The 20,292-nt window shown below is 41.1% G+C and overlaps 2 protein-coding genes across 2 annotated transcripts in view; one reads left to right on the forward strand and one right to left on the reverse strand.

Moving 5' to 3' along the window:
- Nucleotides 1-3,949: 3,949 nt before the first annotated feature.
- Nucleotides 3,950-18,259, reverse strand: FAM199X (family with sequence similarity 199, X-linked). The gene is made up of 6 exons (XM_034781474.1): nucleotides 17,861-18,259; nucleotides 13,914-14,133; nucleotides 8,739-8,888; nucleotides 8,201-8,362; nucleotides 6,536-6,796; nucleotides 3,950-5,465 (listed from the first exon to the last, which is right to left on the reverse strand). Exons 1-6 carry the CDS (start codon nucleotides 18,040-18,042, stop codon nucleotides 5,295-5,297), a joined length of 1,146 nt encoding a protein of 381 aa, XP_034637365.1. The 5' UTR covers nucleotides 18,043-18,259; the 3' UTR covers nucleotides 3,950-5,294.
- Nucleotides 18,260-19,858: 1,599 nt separating this feature from the next.
- The window catches only part of LOC117882883 (COMM domain-containing protein 5-like), a 37,434-nt gene continuing 37,000 nt past the window's right edge, over nucleotides 19,859-20,292 (forward strand). Inside the window, exon 1 of the mRNA XM_034781749.1 lies at nucleotides 19,859-20,108. Within this exon, the coding sequence (XP_034637640.1) occupies nucleotides 19,940-20,108 (169 nt within the window). The 5' untranslated portion in view covers nucleotides 19,859-19,939. The remainder of the gene's footprint in view (nucleotides 20,109-20,292) is intronic.

Genomic DNA, 20,292 nt, shown 5'->3' on the forward strand with positions numbered 1-20,292 from the left:
CACGAATCAAAGGCTGAAAGAATGGGACTTTATGCACACAACCCATTTCATCTAAGTTTTCCATGCACAAGAATTGCAGGATTAATTAGTCAACAAAGTAGTGACCATTAGGCCAGATAGTCTTAAATGCTGGCCATGAGAAACTGAGGGTTAACACGACGCTTCAGACATCTAGAACAAATTTTTAGAAATCACCAATATTTAAAGGTCAACATGTCAACCTACTTTTGAAGTTCAAGCAGCCATATAGGAAGAGTACAGGCTTCAGGCCTTTCAGCAACTCAGATCAATATATATTGTCAAATTTATACACATTTTTCCACATCTAGTAGGTACTCTTTAATAGTTTAAATGCATATGTATAAATTTAAGCAATAGTTTCTAGAGAAAGATCTCCACAGGTTTTATTGACCACAATATAAAAAAAGTTCACATTCAAAAACTAAATATTGAACCAAGAGAAGAGATCTGATTTTTGCTTCTTGTTCTCAGTAAGCATTCTGTACTGAACGTAAGTTTATCTTTTAATCTAATTAAATTTGTCAGGCTGTTAAAGGAAGAAAATACTGAAACCATTTCAAACAAAACAGAAGATGAAATTAGCTATACATATACAAAAAGTGAACATGTCTGTCAGGCAGTTTTTTCTTCCTCACGTTTAATCATGCTCAAGACTTCTGCCTTTTTTTTTTTTTTTTTTTTTTTTTTTTAAAACAGTCCTCTTGCAGTTTGATTTTCAGTGCTCCTTCTAAGCCTTTATAAAGAAATAATTCCCAGGCAAACTGCTAATGTTCTTGCAGAGTTTAAATGGATTACATTTATATCACAGCTGTTACAAAGCTCAAGATAGCCACAGAACCAATATTCAGGAACCAAATAACTATTAGCACTTCCTTCTCCACTTGTACATTGCTTCCAAGATTTAAATTTCCATCAAGGGATAAAAAGCAGGATTGGACTTTTAAAAAAGCAGTTCAAAGATCTAAAATTTTAACAGTTTGGCTTCTTTCTGTATCTCCGATGTCAGTCCTACAAAGACCAGATGGGTTGACAAATCGCAGTAGTAACTAACATCCATGTTGCAAAACTTAAATATTCTTTTCAACCACAAACCCATAAATTAGATTGACACCATGGGCAAGTACGAGATGAGAATGACATTGCATTTTATAAGTGAAGACCAAAATCATTGACAAAAAAACGCTGGTGCTGAAAAAAAGTTGTTTGTTCAAATGTGAGAACTGAAATCTATGAAGGGACAGAAGTATTTAACTTTTTACATTCTGTTATGCCTTTTGTTCTTGGAACTATTTTCCCTCCAGCTCAGATACACAATCTCAAAGTGTAAATAAAGCACCTCAGAAAAAAGAAATTATCTAGAGCCTTATTTTCTGAGGTGCGGAGCACTCGGCCTCTGATGGACTGGTTTTACAAGACAGAGATAAGAAAGTCAAAACATTTAGCTGCATGAGATAAAGAAATGAAGACTGTTCAGTTTGGTGACCAAAGAACCACACAGTTATAACTGAATAACCAATAATGTAAGATTTTACTTGAGTTGCAGGATGCTAAAAACTACAAATTATTAAAGCACCATTTTGGCACCTTTTGGAAGCCACTTTTTCCTCCACCCTTCTTGACTACCATCATCAAATTACACAATGAGGAGCTGAACTCTCCAAGTGATGGTGAACCACCACCACCACCAGGCCAAAATAGTTCTGGAAACTATTCATCCAAGTTGATGAAAACTGGAACTATTTAACCATTAAGTTTAAATGTAGGTTTACACTTTATTTCATATAGGACCACTCACACACCAGGCTAGAAATGCTATTTTTTTTCCTCTCATTTTGTACTGTAAAATACTAATGAAGAATTATATTAGCTAACATGTAAATTGAGGACTCATTCTGCTCTTCATTTTTTAAAAAAAAATGTCAGATTTTGTCTAGGAGGGACCTATCCATTTTGTAATAATTTTAATTTTGTATTTTCTTTTTCCAATTCATAATTTTAAACAAATGTCAGACTCACTTTAAGGCACATTTAAAGTGATATATCCTCATTATGACAAATGGGGATATACACATCCTTATATACAGAGGTGAGAACTTAAATTAAAGCTTGGAGGCTAGTACAACCCGTCTTGTTTTAGTATTCTAGTATTTTCAAACAAAAAAACTAATGTTTTGAATGATATCCAGTTTAAAACCATTATAAAAATAAGTGAAGGATTTCACATAACATTTACCAAACGACAAACAGATAAAAATAGGAAAGTCTCAGGCTTTCCATTCCTTTCCGTGAAGTTTCCCATTTCATAGGAATTCTGCTACTGCACATAATCACTATAGCAAGGTCTTCCTCAAACAACTTAAGATTTAGATTTAGAAATTTATTATTTAGAAAAATTAACTAACTTGCCGTTCTGGTAAGTCAGGGTGACAAACTGCTTTGGGGTTCACACTAACATTTACTCTACTCTGAAGTTGGTAATAAGTGACTCAAAAGAGTTGCAACTCATCAAAATGAGGGTCACCTCTTGCAATAAAAACTAAGAATTTTACACTTTGAAGAGCAGACTTGCTGAGACAGAAAAATAAAGTGACACTTTCACGCCCCCAAAAATTGAGATATTGCACCCTTCTTACAATTAATTTCAGCGTTTCAATGCTCTATGTGGCAACCAATGTGCAATTTTCTTTAGATAAAGATGCATATTTCAAAGCCACTGTAGAAAATAAAGGTTGTACTGAACTGCAGTAGATACCTATATGGATTACATGAAATGTTTCATGATGAATTTGTGAACTTCTGCCACAAGGGTTCAATAATTGGCCCTGAAATTAGCAGTATTAACGGCAATACAATTTCAGCTATCCTCCATCTCAGAAACTTGTTAACAGAAAACATAAGGATTATTTGGTTTGAGTTACACTTAACACTACAGACAAGATTTACTATTAGAGTTTATGGGATTGTTTTTGTATTTTACTATTGCAACCATGTATAATAGACAAGTAATAATAATAAAAAAAAGCTCACTGCCCAGGACAAGTTACCAGTATATTCAAATGACAAGACAGAAATGACATAGATATTTGAATTTTAAAACGGACAATTAAGATATTTCTCATTGCCACTGAAGACAGTGGGCAATCAAACTTGTTAGTGACTTCTGAAGAATCAACTGAGTAGGAGAGTTTACATTTACTATTTTGATTGTGGGCCTCTCTCTTATTGAAGCCCTTTCATTTGGCACATGGCATTATACATACTTAAAGGAATAATACCTACTAGACATTTCAGATCTCCAATATATTTTGCATCAATTCACAGGTGGTCCATGTTCTGGAGTTTGTAGTCAGAACAGTAATACACCTATCTCATTTACTATCAAACAAATATTTCCAAAGATGCTACAGTCTAAACGTATGTCGTCACATACATGTATGGAAGTTTTTACTTTTGATCTTCCACTGAAATGTGATCTCAACTGTAGTATCATTGTTAACATTTTCTTTGTCCCCAGATTTTTTCTCTTTAATTTAACTTTTGCAGAAAACAATAAAATTCTACTGTCAGGACTAATTTAAGGCCCAATCATGCAAACATTTGCATTGGTGGATAGTCACATGGAGTTGATAGGACTACTCACATGTGTAAAAAGTTATTCATGAGCAGAGTTAGGTCCCAATCCTGAAAATGCACACATCAGGACTCCTGTTTTCTGAGGCCACATTAAATTGACAGTAAGAGAAAAACTCATTATCTCCAGAGTGAACCAGTCTAAATGATATTCATGAAGCACCAACATAAATCAGAAAGGTCACCTTTCTGAATTCAGAACTGGGTCATTCTAGTCACCTCTTTCACCTCTAACAGTTGCATTTGAATGAACGCAGCAATTTTTTTCCAAAACAAAAGATGAACCCAACAACAAACATTTCCATAATAAAGTCAGGAATTCATTTACTAATTGTCAAGAATAAAATCATCTCAATTTGAGTTTCCAGGTGCAGAAGTAAAAACTAAAAGGTGTGTCTTGTTCTCCTCAGCAACACTTATTCAAAAGGCTATATAACAAAACCAGCACTCTGTGAGTTAGATTAGCAATGATACAACACCTCCTAAAAAAGTTCAGTCACCTTAAACTATCCTGCAAGTGGTAAATAAACTGGCAGCATACAGTTAAAACACAATGCTGCATCAATAATTAGGTTCTCTTGCCAACAACAACAGCATATAGTTATTCTTACATATGGTTTTGGCCACAAAGAAATATCTAGCAAGTCTGGACATCAGTTGTTTGCACTTTGGTTTCCAGTAACACTTTTTAAGACTTTTTTTTATGAATGGTATCCTATGACTGAACCATAGATATTAGTGTAATGTATGAGATTTTCATTTTTTAGGGTTGTTTTTTTTCTTAACATCAAGAAAGAGGATGTACTGATTAACCATTAATAACATAAATAAAACTATCAAAGGAACCAAAAAACTAATCATTCAAATATTGAGGAGCAAGATAACCTTTTAGAGACTAAGTTTTACATCTTAAAGAACAGCCAATTCCTCCTAGAAAAAATTCTACTTTTGAAAATGACCATTTTCTACTACATTTTGTTACTAGCTGACATTTGCATTACAGGTTTTTGTGGTGAGAAGTTGCTTCTGCTTATTACTTCCCAATGACTTCATAATTCTTTAAGTGAAATCATAACCATAATTTCCAAAAAATCCAATTTAATTTCATGAAGTATTAGGATTTGATATGGTGAGGGGCAAGAACAGAGTAACTTATAGAACTAAGATCCTGTTTTCATGAAAACAAACCTCCTAATAAGAAATAAGGGAACCCACAGAACAAGATAAAGGTGTGATTTCCTATTTAGAATCAGTTTTTTTCAAAGTTTGCTATCAGTATCAGTGTGTTTAAGCGAGTACCAACCTATTTAACAGAACAATCCATTGCAGTTAGCTTCTTGAAACCAAATACCATACAAACCTAATTCAGTGGCTTATTTTTTAGACAGTATCTTCTCAGCAGCTTGTTAAAGTCACTGTGAAATTGTCTGTTGCAGTCTCAATCTTAGACAAAATTGTTAGTCTTAAAGAGTTAGCTCACTCTAATAAATTATAAATGTTCAAATTATTAAAATTATACTCAATAGAGGGTTCTGTTTGATACATTGTTAGCTCTGTCCTAATCAAAATTTTGGTCAAGAAACGTATGTAAACAAAGATAATACACTTAAGGCTTAGAAAGAACACTGATAAATTCATCCCTGTCACATTAAAACATCCACATCTCCTTCATGGTCCTCCTCAGTCACTTTTAAAGAGAGCACTTCTTCATTAAGAAACAATCCGCTCAGTCTTTCCTTACGAGCCTGTCTCTGCTCTTTCAGCTGTCTCTTGCGTAAAGCCTTTTGCTGGAGCTTCCGTTGCTTAGAACGTTTCTGTCAAAATAAAGACAAATGGCAAAATGAGTTCTTGTATATCTAGACTACTGGAATAAATGGTCCTTTATTAGAAACATTAAAGGTGGATTTTAGTGAACATAAAACTGCTCTGAGAAGTGACTAAAAAAGGCACCCTTACTCAGATCTATTCCATGTGTTTATTCAAAATCATACTTAATTTTGTCACTAAAATAAGCAACTTTTTACTGTTTAGCCATGCAGAGCCAATGCAACTAAGAGTGAACAAAATGCAAATTCTATTCCATGTTGTGCATTGTCGAAACTTTTAAGTATCTATCAGTTATATTTGTGCAAGCTCACTGGAAGGTAAAACTGAGCCTTTGAGATGAAGAACCTTAACTATAAGTGATGAATCACGAGACCAAGAGAAATCAGCTTGTCTTAAAGCCCAGACTGAGTTTGCAAAATTGGAAGAAATATACACACAAAATGAAAATCATTGAGACACAGATGCCATAATGTTACTTTTAAAGAATCACTTCTCAGTGTACAACCATGCTTGCATGGGCAAGTAACCTATGAGAAATACATATTTGTATTTTCAACAAATACAAATTTGTTGAAAAAACAAAAAGAAATTAGGAAATCAGACAAGTTCTATCACAAAGATCAAGATATTCTTTAATATTCATGTATTGTGCTCTGAAAGATTAAATTGATCTTTAATCATTTCAAAGAAAGAACACATGCTTTTACCATTAAAAAAGTCAAGCTGATTTAGCAGCTCTTTAAATGTTCAAACAAAAAAATCAAACTAGTTTAAGCCCTACCACAGACACGTCTCAAAATAATTCTTCACTTGCCGAAAAAAAGTGATGCCGAGCAATATAAGAACACCTTTTAGACACTTTACTAGCGTGTCATGGGGCAACGAGTCAAATCATTTCCTTGGGTCCTGCAACTATCAATGATACTTGTTCTTTCACTAAAAATATGACAATCAGTGCACATAAGTGACTTTAACAAACAATTGATGTGCACTCTCTCTCTCTCTCTCTCTCTCTCTCTCTCACACACACACACACACACGTAATTAGGAGTTTTACTTTTGAATCCCGGATTCTCTCTGCAGCACTGGTGGATAAGTTACTATCACTGTGCGCTCGACTCATGTTGGCGCTGGAATTTGAAGCAGAGTTGCCAACGCTGGAACTGCTGCTGCTTGCTGAGCTGACCATACTGGCACTGCTACTGCTGGCACTTGCACCGCTCACGCCACTGGTGCTTGCGCAACTGTAGCTGCTTCTCTTCCAGCTTTCCCGTGCAGAGCGTTGTCGAGGACCGTGCTCCTTGATATAGTTTCTCACCTTCAGAGCAAAAGCATTAAAAAGGATAAAAGCTTGATTGGTACTGCACTGGTTTGTGACAGCATATTTCATGGAAAAGCTGTATGTTTTATGTTTATTACAGCTAAGTTCTGGGGGAAAAAACTAAACCAAGAACAGTCTAAAACAGGGATTCAGTTGGCCAGTTAAAACTACTTATTGTAATGACACTATTAACATCTTCACTTCAGCTTTCTTATAATAGACTTAATTAGCTAGAGAATTACTTGCCTGACCTTTTTACATTTCTTCCCCTTTCTATTTAATGTATTACAAAAATGATACCACCATGTAGAGGTCAGCCATAGTAGTAAAAAGACAACTAACATTTGTTTAAGCAAATTATGTTTTATAAACTTATTGTACTACATAGACATATCCAGTAGTAACCCTCAGAAGAGTAGATTCTTACCCATATTAGGGGTTTTTAAGTGTTCTGAAATATGAAATGGGCATGACTCTGTGAGGGACCTGAATGCTCTCAATTTCGATTGAATTCAATAAAAGCTGAGGGTGCTTGCCATCATGCCAAAACTGGCCTGTAAAATAGGTTCAGCAATAATATAAGAGGCGGGAAAACAAAGCTTATGATAAAGATGAAGCTATGCGGTACTATCCACCTCATCAAGTGACACTAAGGGTTGGCTGAGTAGCTACTCTGCACTCGCAGTGAAGAGTTATTTTTACTCTATTTTCTATAAGTCCAATAATCCTCTTGCTTCAATAAGTTTTTTCCCCCAAAAAAATATTCATATAGAAAGCTGCCAAATCAATCAGAAGAATTACATCATCTCTCATGAGAATTCGAGTTTTGTAAGAACAAGAAATCCAAACACAAGAAAAAGGGTAAGCTACTTCCAAAGTAATGATCTAGCCTTTAATCAATTGCTACTCAATATGTGCCTTTGGATTTAAGTTTAGTTTTTGCAAGCAAATTAAGGCCCCAATCCTGTAAATGCTTATGTAGGTGTATAAGTATAGTCACACAACCAGTACCTTCACTTTGGGACTACTCATGTGAGTGAAGTTACACACCAGAGGAAGTACTTTCAGGATTGAGGCCTAAATCTTAAAAGTTACTCAGCGAATATTTTGTCTGAAACTGTTTCATATGCCAGAAATAACTTACCACTTCAGTCACGTTTATGTAATTAATGTGTTTCATATAAGGTCCAAGATCACATACTGATATGAAACTGTTGAAGAAAGCCAAAGTTCAACAACATACTTTGTGTTCCATCCTGCCCACTGGTACTCCATGAACATGGAAAAAAAATTAGTCACAACCCAACAGATGATTTTCCAAGACATGTATCGAGACATACCACATGTCAGAGGGCAATGGTATCTCCAGTTCAAGAGAGACATATAAAAATTTTAACCTACCTGTTTCAATTTTTCATCTGTGAGACAGTTTAATTCAATAATAAACTCGCTATCAGTAGGCGAGATCTGAGCAGTGGGATCAATAATTTTAATGATATCAAGTTGCTCTCGAAGACCCATCTCAGTACTGACTTTCCGACTCAGGTATTCAATATATTCAACCTAATAAAAACAAAACGCAAAGTTATTAAAAACTGCTAGCTCTTAATATGAGTCAAAGCAGAAGTAAAAGGAAGGAACCAGTACCATGTGGGATCAAAGAAATGCTCTCAAATGTTGCATTTCCTATGATTCTTGACTCAACCTAGTTGAGTATCATCGAAGATAAAAATTCAGAATGAAAAGTAAAAGTTAACCGTCTCTATATGAACATTTGACAAGGAATTTGATCTCTCACTTCAATAGCTTTGTACAACTGTTCAAAATCATGCTTACATTTCTGTAACCAATAGAACTTTTATTAAACAATTTAATTGAGTCTTAATTATTCTGTACATCTATACTGGTTCTCTCCAATACAAATGAAAACAAAGCTTACCTGTTCATCATTTGTCATCGCGCTCCACGGGAGGTCATCAAGATTCCTATGCTTGTTTTTCTTTTTTGGAAGCAAGCACGGAGAGCTTGGAATACTAGGTATGACATCAGAAAGTACATCACTCCCACTTGCAACGTCACTGCCAGGCAACTTGTAGGTGTGCAAAGAAAAAAAAGGAACAGAACAAAATCTCAAAATATGCTTGGTAGGAGTAGAAAAATAGTCAGACCAATACTATTAACCATGCAAAATATGCTGCGAAATGGGCAGAGGATCAGTTCTTAATCCAAACAAACAATTGCCCAGCAATGATTTACAACTCCAAAGCACAAAAGTTAATTTCATGACCCATCTGCAGTAGTGAAGTGTAGCAAACTCAAACTATGCAGCTTTCTACTTCACGATTTCCCTTTTCAATTTGCGTTCAGGGAAATGGCAGAATTATGCAGCATTTCACTCTTCCCTATCCATTAACATGCTATGCTAGTATATTCTATTCCTGGGGGAATTCTGCACCACTGCGCATGAGAGGTAAATCACTGTGGGGAAGAGGGCAGGACTGGGGAAGACCCAGCTGGTGGCTCCTACCCTTGCACTGGGCTCAGCTGCTAGTCCCAGCTGGACTGGGGAGGATTGGACTTCCTCTTCCCCTGCACAGCATCCGGGAATGGGTCAGACCCACCCCCAGATTTCTCCCCCAGCTGTAGGAAGCTCTGCAAACTCCCCCACACTTCCTGCACCCATGGCTCTTCAGCTGCAGGGAGAAGGATCCCTGTGCAGGGAGCTGCTCCCCCATTCACCCAACCCCCGTGCATCCAGACCTTCCCGCTGAGCCTTACTCCCCTGCACTCAGAATCCCTTCCTGATAAGCCCCACTCCCCCTGCACCTGGACCATGCCAACAAGCCACCCACACCCCGATCCTCACCTCACCAAGCCCCAACCAGTTGCACCTGAATGCCCACCCCACCAGGGCCGGCTCCAGGTTTTCTGCCGCCCCAAGTGGTGCAAAAAAAAAAAAAAAAAAGCAAGCCGCGTCAGCACGATCGCGTCGCTCCACTCTTCGGTGGCAATTCGGCAGCAGGTCCTTCGCTCTGAGAGGCAACTTGTAGGGACCCACTGCCAAATTGCCGCCAAAGACCCAGACATGCCGCCCCAATAGCAGCCGGAGTGCCGCCCCAAGCACCTTCTTTTTTAGCTGGTGCCTGGAGCCGGCCCTGCACCCCACTGAGCCCCACTCCCCCAGCATCTGGATGCCTCACTGAGCCCCCCACACCCAGACCCCACCCCCCGTGCTGAGCCCCAAACACCTTCACCTGGACCCCCCTACAAAGTCCCATTACTGTTGCACCCAGAACCCCCCAACAAGCCCCTGTGCATCCAGATCTCCCACTGAGCCGCCCGCACCCAGATGGTCCCACACAGAACCCTCTCAACCCACACCTGGATCCCCCCCACACTAAGATCCTGCCTTGCTGAGCCTGCCTGCTCACACCTGGCACGAAGGGGCAGGGCCCTGGGCAGTTTCTTGGGCAGACCCGGTCCTTGTGCTGTGTCAGGGTTGGGTGCAGCTTCACCACTGAGTCCATATCCTGGAGGGGAGCTGCACTGTGATCTCCCACCTCTGTTCAGCCAGTGGCCTGTGCTCCCTAATGCCATAGTGGAGCCTCCCCATTTGACAAATGAAATTTGCAGAATTTTAAAATATTGTGTGCAGAATTTTGAATTTTTTGGCGCAGAATGCCCTCAGGAGTAATGTTCTCTATTAACGCATCATTCTCTGCCAAGCATCATCCAACAGGAATGGTCATTGTGAATGGAAATCAAGTGAACCTATTTGCCTAAGCTCTGTTAGAGTCAAACTTTTTACACCAGAAGGAATTTAAAAAAAAATAATTAGCCAAATACAAGCTGGTTAAGCCGGCACTATTGGAACAGTGCTAGAGCAGCTGGCTATGAACACATTGCCTTCTCTGATGGAGTTCTGTCCAATTTCACTCAGTGAGGTTTTACATGGGCTGCAGCCAACTACATCAATCTGGAGCCTTGCCACGTGGCTGATGAATTCTAATGAGAAGGGTTTTAGTCCTTCATTGAGGATTGTTAATGCTTCCCATTGTGAAGCCAGGGTGCCAGCTATACTTAAATAGCATATGAAGAAGCGCCTACTCAGAAAATCACCACTAGTCAATTATTGGACAGTCTCTTACTCACCAATTTTAAGGAAGCTCAGTGACAGAGTGGTACTAAAGAAACTTCAGACAAATATTGAGGTTGAGGGTGCCCTCAACTAATGCCAGATTTCAGAGGTGGGGACAGGCCAAACTCAACTACAATGGAAGCAATGCTGATGGCTAAGGAGAAGTATCTGGGCAGAACTAGCAAAGGTGAAAAGACCACCTTCCATTTGTGTGGGTGTAGGTCCAACCTTTGCCAACAGTTTGCAGTCTGGATTTTATCACTACACCTGAGGTCTCAGCTATTACCTGTAGGACACACTATCTTTTTCGTGTATGGCTGGCCTGGAGGTTGTGATCATTGTTTTCCGAGGCATCCCCAAACCAGTGATCCATGTTTATTACCTCCAGACTGCATTACTGCAACATATGCTACTTGGGTCTAGCCTTGAAAAGTCCCTAAAAGCTTCAGTTGGTGCAGGATGCAGCACAAACCTTTTGTCCGCAATGGCTACTTACTCACTTCTGTGCTGAGTACCATTCAAGAGGATATTTATAATCTGGAACTTCTCTCTCCTCCATCACATGAGTAACTCTGTCAATATATGTAGCTTAAACTTCCCATGGCAGGGCGAAGTGCTCCTTCTAGAAGTCCACCACAGCCAGAGTTTAACATGCTTCAGGGCAGTACAATACTTATCTGTTTGGTCAAATTTCTGAGAATGTTTTATTTAGTTTATCAATAGGAAGTGGAGGAACGGGGTTTAATTGCTGACCTTTACATTGAAAAGCTGGTATTTTATAATAACTAGTTTCTTTTATAAAATAAGGTGCTCAGATGCTTAGAGAAGGGAAGCAACAAATTTATAAATTAATTTTAAAATGGTTATTGCAATTGGTTTAAATTGATTTTATGGATTTAAGTTTACTTTGATTAGATTTTGGTTTTCAAAATTGCATGTGTTATATACATACCAATTCCTGGAACATGCAGAATTTGAGTTTTTCACATTTAAAAAAAAAGTGTTAATACATAAATGTTTTGGGGGTTTATTTTAATAAGATGGACTTCTTTGTTCATTCCTATTAACATAAATAACACTCTTAAAAAGACTATTCAAAAGTTTAGAAATAAAACTCAAATGATAGTACATTGTTACTTAAACCCAGGAGGCCCTAATGTTGCAGAAATACTATTATTGTCATTTAAGGATGGTAATTCATTGTTTTAGATCCTGCAAAGATGAACGCATGCACATATAAAAAATGGTAGCTTTAAATTGCAATGGGACGCCCTAAAATAAAGGTATTTATTAAATTTTTGGGTAATATTATTCAGTTTACTATCTTTTGTTTATCGAGCCACGATTCTAATTATGAGGTAATTTATTAAAAATAAGACATTCTGAACCATACAGTTCTAATTACCTGCACGTTTGTGTACCCAGGGAACCCATAATTAACCTGTCATAATTACAGGTGTTTAATAGAAGTTATACAATTGGGAATATTTTCCAATGGAAAATAAACAAACATTCAATTCCAAAAGTATGGTTTGAGAAGATTGGAAACCTATTTATTTGTATTCTACACAGTAACTACACAAGAAACCTGCATCATGTTTTTTTTCTTGTAAGCAACAGCTGAATAATAACTAGCTTCATTTGTACAACTGACATGTAATTTCTGATCCACTTCAAGTGTAAATGTGACAACTGAATTACTCACTTACGGAATTTGCTGTGTAAGGTGGTAAAAGCAATGAAAAATCTTTTCCAAAGCTCTACAAGTCCAGTCAAGTAGGTCTCTTCTAGCAAATGCTTACAGAAAAAATGTTCAGTAACTACTCAAAAGGAAAGCTGCCAGCTAATCAACTAACCAGAAAACTCTCTTTTAAAATTACAATCCCACTGTGTCCACCTGGTAATTAATATTTCACATCTCAATGAGGAACTAAGTCATCCGGGTAATTTTCTGAGGTATTTCTATAAGCTGCATTATAAAACTGCAATTGGAATTCTTTTTGTATAAGGGATACAGTTGGAAATTGGGATTCTAAAGCTGCAGTAAGAAACATGAAGTTACTTTTAGCGAATGCTAGCCTACACAATGTCATTTACAGTTTCTCTTTTGCAGAATATCTGTAACATTCCTAATTCATCATGGAATGCTTAAATTGGAGTGGAAGGGGGTTAAATCACATTTGGAACAGACAGTATATTTCTATGGCCACAGAGTATTACATACACTGTATGATATGACTAAAGTCCATGAAAGATAAAGGGAACATTATGCTTTTAATTGATGATTACACTTATCCTAGAACAGCATGCGCCATATATTTTAATTGTAGTTAAATAATCAAATCTAAACCTTTAACAGAAAGAACGTCTGCTCGTTCCACAGGTGAAAGACTGCTATATGCAAAAACAAAATTGTAAAGATACTAGATTAGAATCTGATGTCAGATCGAATTGCACATAACAGACTGGGAGGAAAGTGTCAAGGTAGCACAAAGCTCATCTTTGCACTCTTCCCATCCTTGGGCCACAGAGCACACGGCTGGTCCACAGTGATTACTAACAGCCCCACAGACCCAAAAATCACAAATGGGAATTAAGAACACAGCGGCAACCCAATCACACCAGAATGTCAATGCAAGATATACACAGCAGATTCCAATACATGTGCAGATGCCCCACACCAAAGGATTGGGCCTCATAGATTCAAGATATGCTGATAACTAAAAATGAACGTGACCATAATATGCAACAGCCCTATTTCAGAAGCTAGTCAGGTCTCGTCATCAAAATTCTATACGGGAACTTTGTAATAAAATGGTCTATCAAAACATTTCCTTTACTGCTGAATCTCAGTATAGGCACTGGGAGTTTATCGTGCCATCAAAGAGCCTCAGACATTTACTTCTGAGTCAAAACTGCAAACAGCAGCTAGTAGATCCAACTTCATCTGCTGTGTTAACCATAGAAATAGTTTACCTGCCACTCAAACTCGCTGTCTGACCAATCCCAGTAGGTGCTAATAGAAGAGGAGACATCACTGCAGACACTACCCTCTGGGAACAGATCAAAAGATGTGAACTCCTGGTCATCCAATAGAGAGTAGCAGTCATCCTGATCACCAACTGAAACTGATGAAAACAGCTCCTCGCTGCATTCTGAGCTGGCTACACTTGTTCCACAAGAAGTCAAGTTCCACCTGCAAAGCATACCAAGCAAATTAACAGCAGTACACACACTCACCGAAAAAATGCTTTGTCCTTTGAAGATGTACATTAAAATATTCATACCTTTGCATCAGTTGTTACATGTGGATTTTGCTAGAAATAAGTTAATTCATCTAATAAGCTGCATTTAAATAGATATTAAGGGTCTAATTTACACACACAAAATCAAGAAAAATTCAAAGGCTGAATACTCAGACACAAAGACTCTGGTGAAATTTTTTATTACACAGAGAGCCATAATTTCCTCATATTTATGAGTCTCAGATTTCTAATTAAATGTAGTTTTTAAAAATGATTTCCAGTTTGTTTAAACCTCCATTAAAAGTATTCCCATAATAGGCATGACAAAATTAAAAGGTACCAACACTAGATGAGGGAGGGAGGATGGTCTTGTTTTAAAAGACAGAACAGGGAGTCAGCAAGCATAACTCTCTCTCATGTGAGTAGATCCCATGAAGTCAGTGCTTGCCAGGGAAACATCTGGGACTCATTTACTCAATATTTTGGGCTCTGTTCTCAAAGCCAAAAAAGACATAGGATACAGAGCTTTTAATGCTAAAGACGACACAGAAAAACAGAAAGCGATCCACATGAAAAAAATCCAATACCTCAGTCAATACTAATTAAAAAGAATTATGTTATCCACAGCTTCATTATTACAAATTAGTTAATTGTGCTAAACTGGAAAGTCTGTCTGGTCCCACGGAAAGCCGTGGAACAGGTTTTCACTCTGCTGACCTACTCACATGAAGTTTAGCAAGGTCAGAAAATTTGTTTCAGCATCTCAATTATTTTTCACCAATATGATGAGCAGAGACTTGACTATGTTTCACAATTGACAGCATTCTGGCCCAATTCCCATCCCATCTCCTAGAACTGGAAGGGACCTTGAATGGTCATCAAGTCCAGCCCCCTGCCTTCACTAGCAGGACCAAGTACTGATTTTGCCGCAGATCCCCAAGTGGCCCCCTCAAGGATTGAACTCACAACCCTGGGTTTAGCAGGCCAATGCATTCCAGAAGAGTTTGGAAAATTCAAAGGTTTCCAGAATTCACTGTACAAAGCCATACAAGCTACGTTTAACCTTTGAAGTTTTATTCGTTTGACATATTGATTACTATTGGAATATCCCTTTAATCACAGACTGAAGAGCAATACCTTCTGATGTGGGAAGCATGTCCCTCAGCACCTTTACTTGATTTACACATATGCTTGCTTGTCAACACTTATGTTTCTTGGATGGCATCTGCACATTCCAATAGGCCAAATATTTGCCCTAAATCTTTAATGAATGAAGACGGGTGGCCTAAATAATACTGTAATTGCCATTTCCTACGGGAAGTTCATGGTCTGTAAAAGCCATTGCTAGCCTCCTTACACTTGATCAGACACAAACACCAAAATAGTTCAAAAACTTGATGAAAGAAAAAGTGGTGTCGGGCTGCTGAACATAGTACACCTAAGTACATGAGAAATGAGAATTGCATTATATTTACTTGAAAATTCAAAAGATACAGAGCACTTGCAGACACTATGGAAGTGAGTAGAATATTCCAAAAGATGACAAGGACAAAGTGAATTAAAAAAAATAATGAAGACAAGTTATACACTTTCCTAAAAAAATGAGGAACTAGCTCAAAGTGCAGAATACTGACTAGTTAACTGACAGAGGCTTGGTTACACATGCTCAGAAACTTGAATGACAGGTATGTTATAAGGAGGAACATTTAAAAATAGCCTACACATACATTTACAAGCTTGTCACTCACATTGATCCAAAGATTGATCAGAAATACATGAACCCATTGTTTAGGTCACATGCAGGCTTTATAGAAGTATAGTGCAAAAGCCCAGAGGGAGAAAATGTAATTGAATTCACACTGAGAAATGAAAGCACACTTATTTGATCATGTTTGTATTAGAATGATGGATAGCAATGCTATGATTAAGGGCCTGTCAGCTTTTCCACTGTCAACCATCTTTCTAAGGCTATATCTACACTGCAACCCTTACAACGGCACAGTTTTGCCGCTGCAACCACGCCATTGTAAGGTTTGCTGCGTGGCTGCTCTTTATCACTAGGAGCGAGACAAAATAAAACCACCTCCAATGAGGGGCGGCAGTTTCGTCAACGGCTGACGAAGCACTGCCCCCACGGGCGCTTTTCATCACTAAAACTTTTGTCATTCGGGGGATGTTTTTTCACACCCCCGAGCGACAAAAGTTTTAGCAACAAAAGTGCCAGCGTAGACAAAGCCTAAGTTAACTTATTTTAATGTAAATTGAGCTGGAAGTTGGTATGTTACTTCTCAGTCTAAATTCAAACTTTGCAAAGTACCTGTCATATTTACATTAAATAATTAAAAAAAATTAAAGTGTGGGGGAGTTAGATGCACGTGTAATGCAAAAACATTTTTAAGTCTAAACTGAGAATCATCAAAACTATCTTGAATTCACATCTAAGGCCCAGATCTGATCGCTGTTGCAACTTTAGCATGACTGATTATTGACATACAAAAAGTCACTTCTGGATACATATATACAAGATCTGCTTCGTGGGTAGACAAAATTATTTTTTCACTTTGGGAATTGATTTATTTGTATTTTGTAATAAACAGAAGTGGTAGTTTTTAGCAAAACTAGTTGAGCACTTTTGGAAGTTACACCTCACCAATGCCGTAAGACTCGATTTGCACCAGAAAAATCAAACTGTTCTTAACGAAGTGTGAAGACTGCACTAGTTCAAGCAGAAACATTTAGATCCATCCACTCTAGCCATTCTGACTCATGTTCTGAATCTTGGTAGGTTTGCTTTGTGCCCACACTAGTGCTGTTCTAAATTGTTTCAGCTGCAACACCCTCTGAGATCCTATCCCACAGTTCCCAAACACAATGATTTCTAGAAGATTCAAAAAGGCCACAAACGCACCATAGGATAGCTATCTGAACCATTTTAATACCAGCCATAATGTCATTAAACTAATTAGCCCTGCAGAAAGCAAGCCTAATCCAAACGGTATTTGGCATGTATGTGGGCTGGCTGTGTTTTACAAGCATGCTGGGATTGGGGTGGAGGAAAAGCAAATAGTTACTAGCATAGTAAAAAGCGACAAAGAGTCCTGTACTCTGTTTTACAGATCCGGACTAACACGGCTACCCCTCTGATACTTAGCATAGTAAGGTTTTTTTAGCTTAGTGAAGGCTTACAGGAGATGCTACTATATCACTGAGGCTGGGCAGTAATACAGGGATTTGCAAATTTCTTGGGGGTGGGCGAGGAGGGAACTAAGGCACAGAAAGGCCTTATCTACACTAGGGAAACGGGTGCTATTTCCCAACCCAGCTAGCTCAATTTAAACTAGCTCAACTCTTGCCTAAACTCTCATTCTACCTGCCAAAATGGTCAGCTACTCTCTGGCGATGAAGGGGTTTCAATGAAGCTGAGCTGATTGCACTAACTCTACTGGAGGGGAACCACCTTTACTCCTACTGGCAGATTCAGGAAAACAACTCGGTCGGGGACAACCCCATCCACCCAAGAGGCAGGGAGAGAGCTGAGCACTTACTGCCTGTGCCAGGCACAGCCAGGGGGTGGGGGCAGGGCAAGCACCACCCCACGCAGGGGAACAGCCCCCCGCCCCGTGGCCGGGCTGCCTAGAGGGGGCCCCCTGGGGCGCCGCCCCCCCCCCGGCCCCGCACCTGCTGGAGTGGAAGCGGCGCAGCGGGTCGGTGCGGTGGCAGGACGAGAGCTGGCAGCCGAAGTCGCTGACATCCAGGCAGCCCTCCTCGCTCAGGCTGCCGGCCCGCGGCGGGGGCTGGTGGCAGAGCAGCGGGCAGGGCTCGTCCGGGGCCAGGAACTTCTCGTACAACGCCTCGCTCATGGCGCCGCGGGCAGGGCGGGGGGCCCGGGCGGCGGCTCTGGCTCGGGCTCGCCCGGCCTCAAGCACCTGCTGCTCTCGCGGGCCCACGGCGCCACCATGGACGGGGGCCCGGCCGGGGGAGCGCGGGGCCGCGGGCTCTGCGAGCTGCTCACACACACGGCAGCCGGGCCGCGGCAGCCGCCATTACAGGCCGGCCGGTGCCAGGCTTCAATCCGCTCAGAGCGGGAGCCAGCCGCCGCTTCCGGCTCCGGGAAGAGACGGGGAGGCTGCGCCCCCTGCTGCGAGGGAGGGGAACTACGGCCTAAGCCGCCGGTGATCAGAGCCCAGACCCGTCAACAACACCGCCGGAGAGACACTCAGTGTCCAACACCACTAGACACATATCCAGCAACACACACACACAACTTATACCCAGGAGCAACCCCAGCCATGCACACAGCCCAGACCCAGCATACACCAGCCACACACACACACCATACCCAGGAACACCCCCTGTCACACACACATACCCCATCCCCAGCAACACACACACACCTTACACCCAGGAGCAACCTCAGCTATTCACACAGCCCGTACCCAGCAATACACCCAGCATACACCAGCCACACACACCATACCCAGGTACACCCCCTGTCACACACACATACCCCATCCCCAGCAACACACACACACACCATACCCAGGAACACCCCCTGCCACACACACAAACCCCATCCCCGGCAACACACACACACAATTTATACCCAGGAGCAATCCCAGCCATGCACACAACCCAGACCCAGCATACACCAGCCACACACACACCATACCCAGCATACACCAGCCGTGCGCACACACCATCCCAGCCACACATCCAATATACACCACACTCAGCAACACCCCCTACACACACAGCTGTACACATCCCATATGCAGCACCCACCAGAGCCAGCCACATACACATCCAACATACCCAGCAGCATATAACTGCATTATACACATAATTCAACACACCACACCCCGAAACACACACCCCACACACAATAACAGCTAAGTCTGAGGGGAGAGCCGGGTCACAAACATAGATGAGAAGAGGAATTGAATCAATAGTTATTTGACAGCTACATGTGTTAATATCTAGTTCTGTGAGTTTGATCCTGTATCTATTTTTCTGCTTCTCTTTCCCCTTCTTTTTACTCTTTTGTATTTCTTTCTTTCTCCTCCGCACCCTCAGGAGCATAGGGTGTCTTCCAGTTTCTGCCATTGATTTCAGTCTCATGCTGATGTTCAGGCTTTTTTCATGTTGATGGATTTGGCTTCTTTCTCTGTTCTTCTGCATCACGTTTCTCTAGGGCGCCTTCTTTTTCTCATTTGTATTTACCTCCTTCCTCTTTCTCTCTTCTATATTTTCCCTTCCCTAAATTCCCAGTAAAGCTAACAGGGAAAGCCCAGGAGAGTGCCTATTCCCATGCATCCGAAGAAGTGAGGTTTTTACTCATGAAAGCTCATGCCCAAATAAATCTGTTAGTCTTTAAGGTGCCACCAGACTCCTTGTTGTTTTTCCCTGCCTTGTGGTGTGTCTGTAATTCTGTTGTTACAGATGCTGGCTATGAAATAGGGACATGAATTGGTTTAGTGGGGGACCTGCAGCCAGCTGCAAACATCTGCACAACGTCGGCCATGGCCTGAGCACTGCAGGGAGTTCTTAGCGTTGCTTTACTTCAGGCTAAGTCTGGCCCCAAGCATTTTACACCATCCCCGCACTTCCCCCCAGCCCCTGCGCCAGTCTCCCAGCTTCCCAAGCGGCGGGCCGGGCGCTGCCGCGGCTGCCTCGGCCCAGCAGGGGGCGCGCTGGGCAGGCGGAGCGGCCGGGCGCGGGGCTGCGAGCGGAGCCGGAGAGCCGGGCGCTCGGGCCGCCATGGCTGCCTCCGGGAAGGCGGGGTCGCCGCCCTACTCGCACCCGGTGCACGGCGAGAGCAGCCTGGGCAGAGTCAGCTTCCTGGGGGCCCGGCTGCCCGCCGAGGTGGAGGCGATGGCCAGGGGCGTGCGGGGCCTGAGCCAGGAAACCTTCCGCCGCCTGCTGACAGGTACGGCCGGGCCCGGGCTGCCCTCCCCGCCCCCTGCCTCCGCTTGGGCAGGGCTCCTACCCCCTCTCTCCCCCCCCCCCTAACGGGCAGGGGGGTCCTGCTCCCCTAGTGGGTCCTGTTCCCCCCCCCCAACGGGCAGGGGCCTCCTGACCCTCCCCCACACACACAATGGGCAGGGGCTCCC

This window comes from Trachemys scripta, chromosome 9, assembly GCF_013100865.1.
Source record: "Trachemys scripta elegans isolate TJP31775 chromosome 9, CAS_Tse_1.0, whole genome shotgun sequence".
NCBI classification, from domain to species: domain Eukaryota; kingdom Metazoa; phylum Chordata; order Testudines; family Emydidae; genus Trachemys; species Trachemys scripta.

What these genes read in the sequence shown, in the direction of transcription:
- FAM199X (XM_034781474.1), bottom strand. Translation starts at nt 18,042, where the DNA reads ATGAGCGAGGCGTTGTACGAGAAGTTCCTGGCCCCGGACGAGCCCTGC. An exon ending in CGCCGCTTCCACTCCAGCAG is followed by an intron (nt 14,134 to 17,860) that starts GTGCGGGGCCGG and finishes TATGCTTTGCAG; the next exon opens with GTGGAACTTGACTTCTTGTG. An exon ending in CAGATGAAAAATTGAAACAG is followed by an intron (nt 6,797 to 8,200) that starts GTAGGTTAAAAT and finishes TTTGCTCTGAAG; the next exon opens with GTGAGAAACTATATCAAGGA.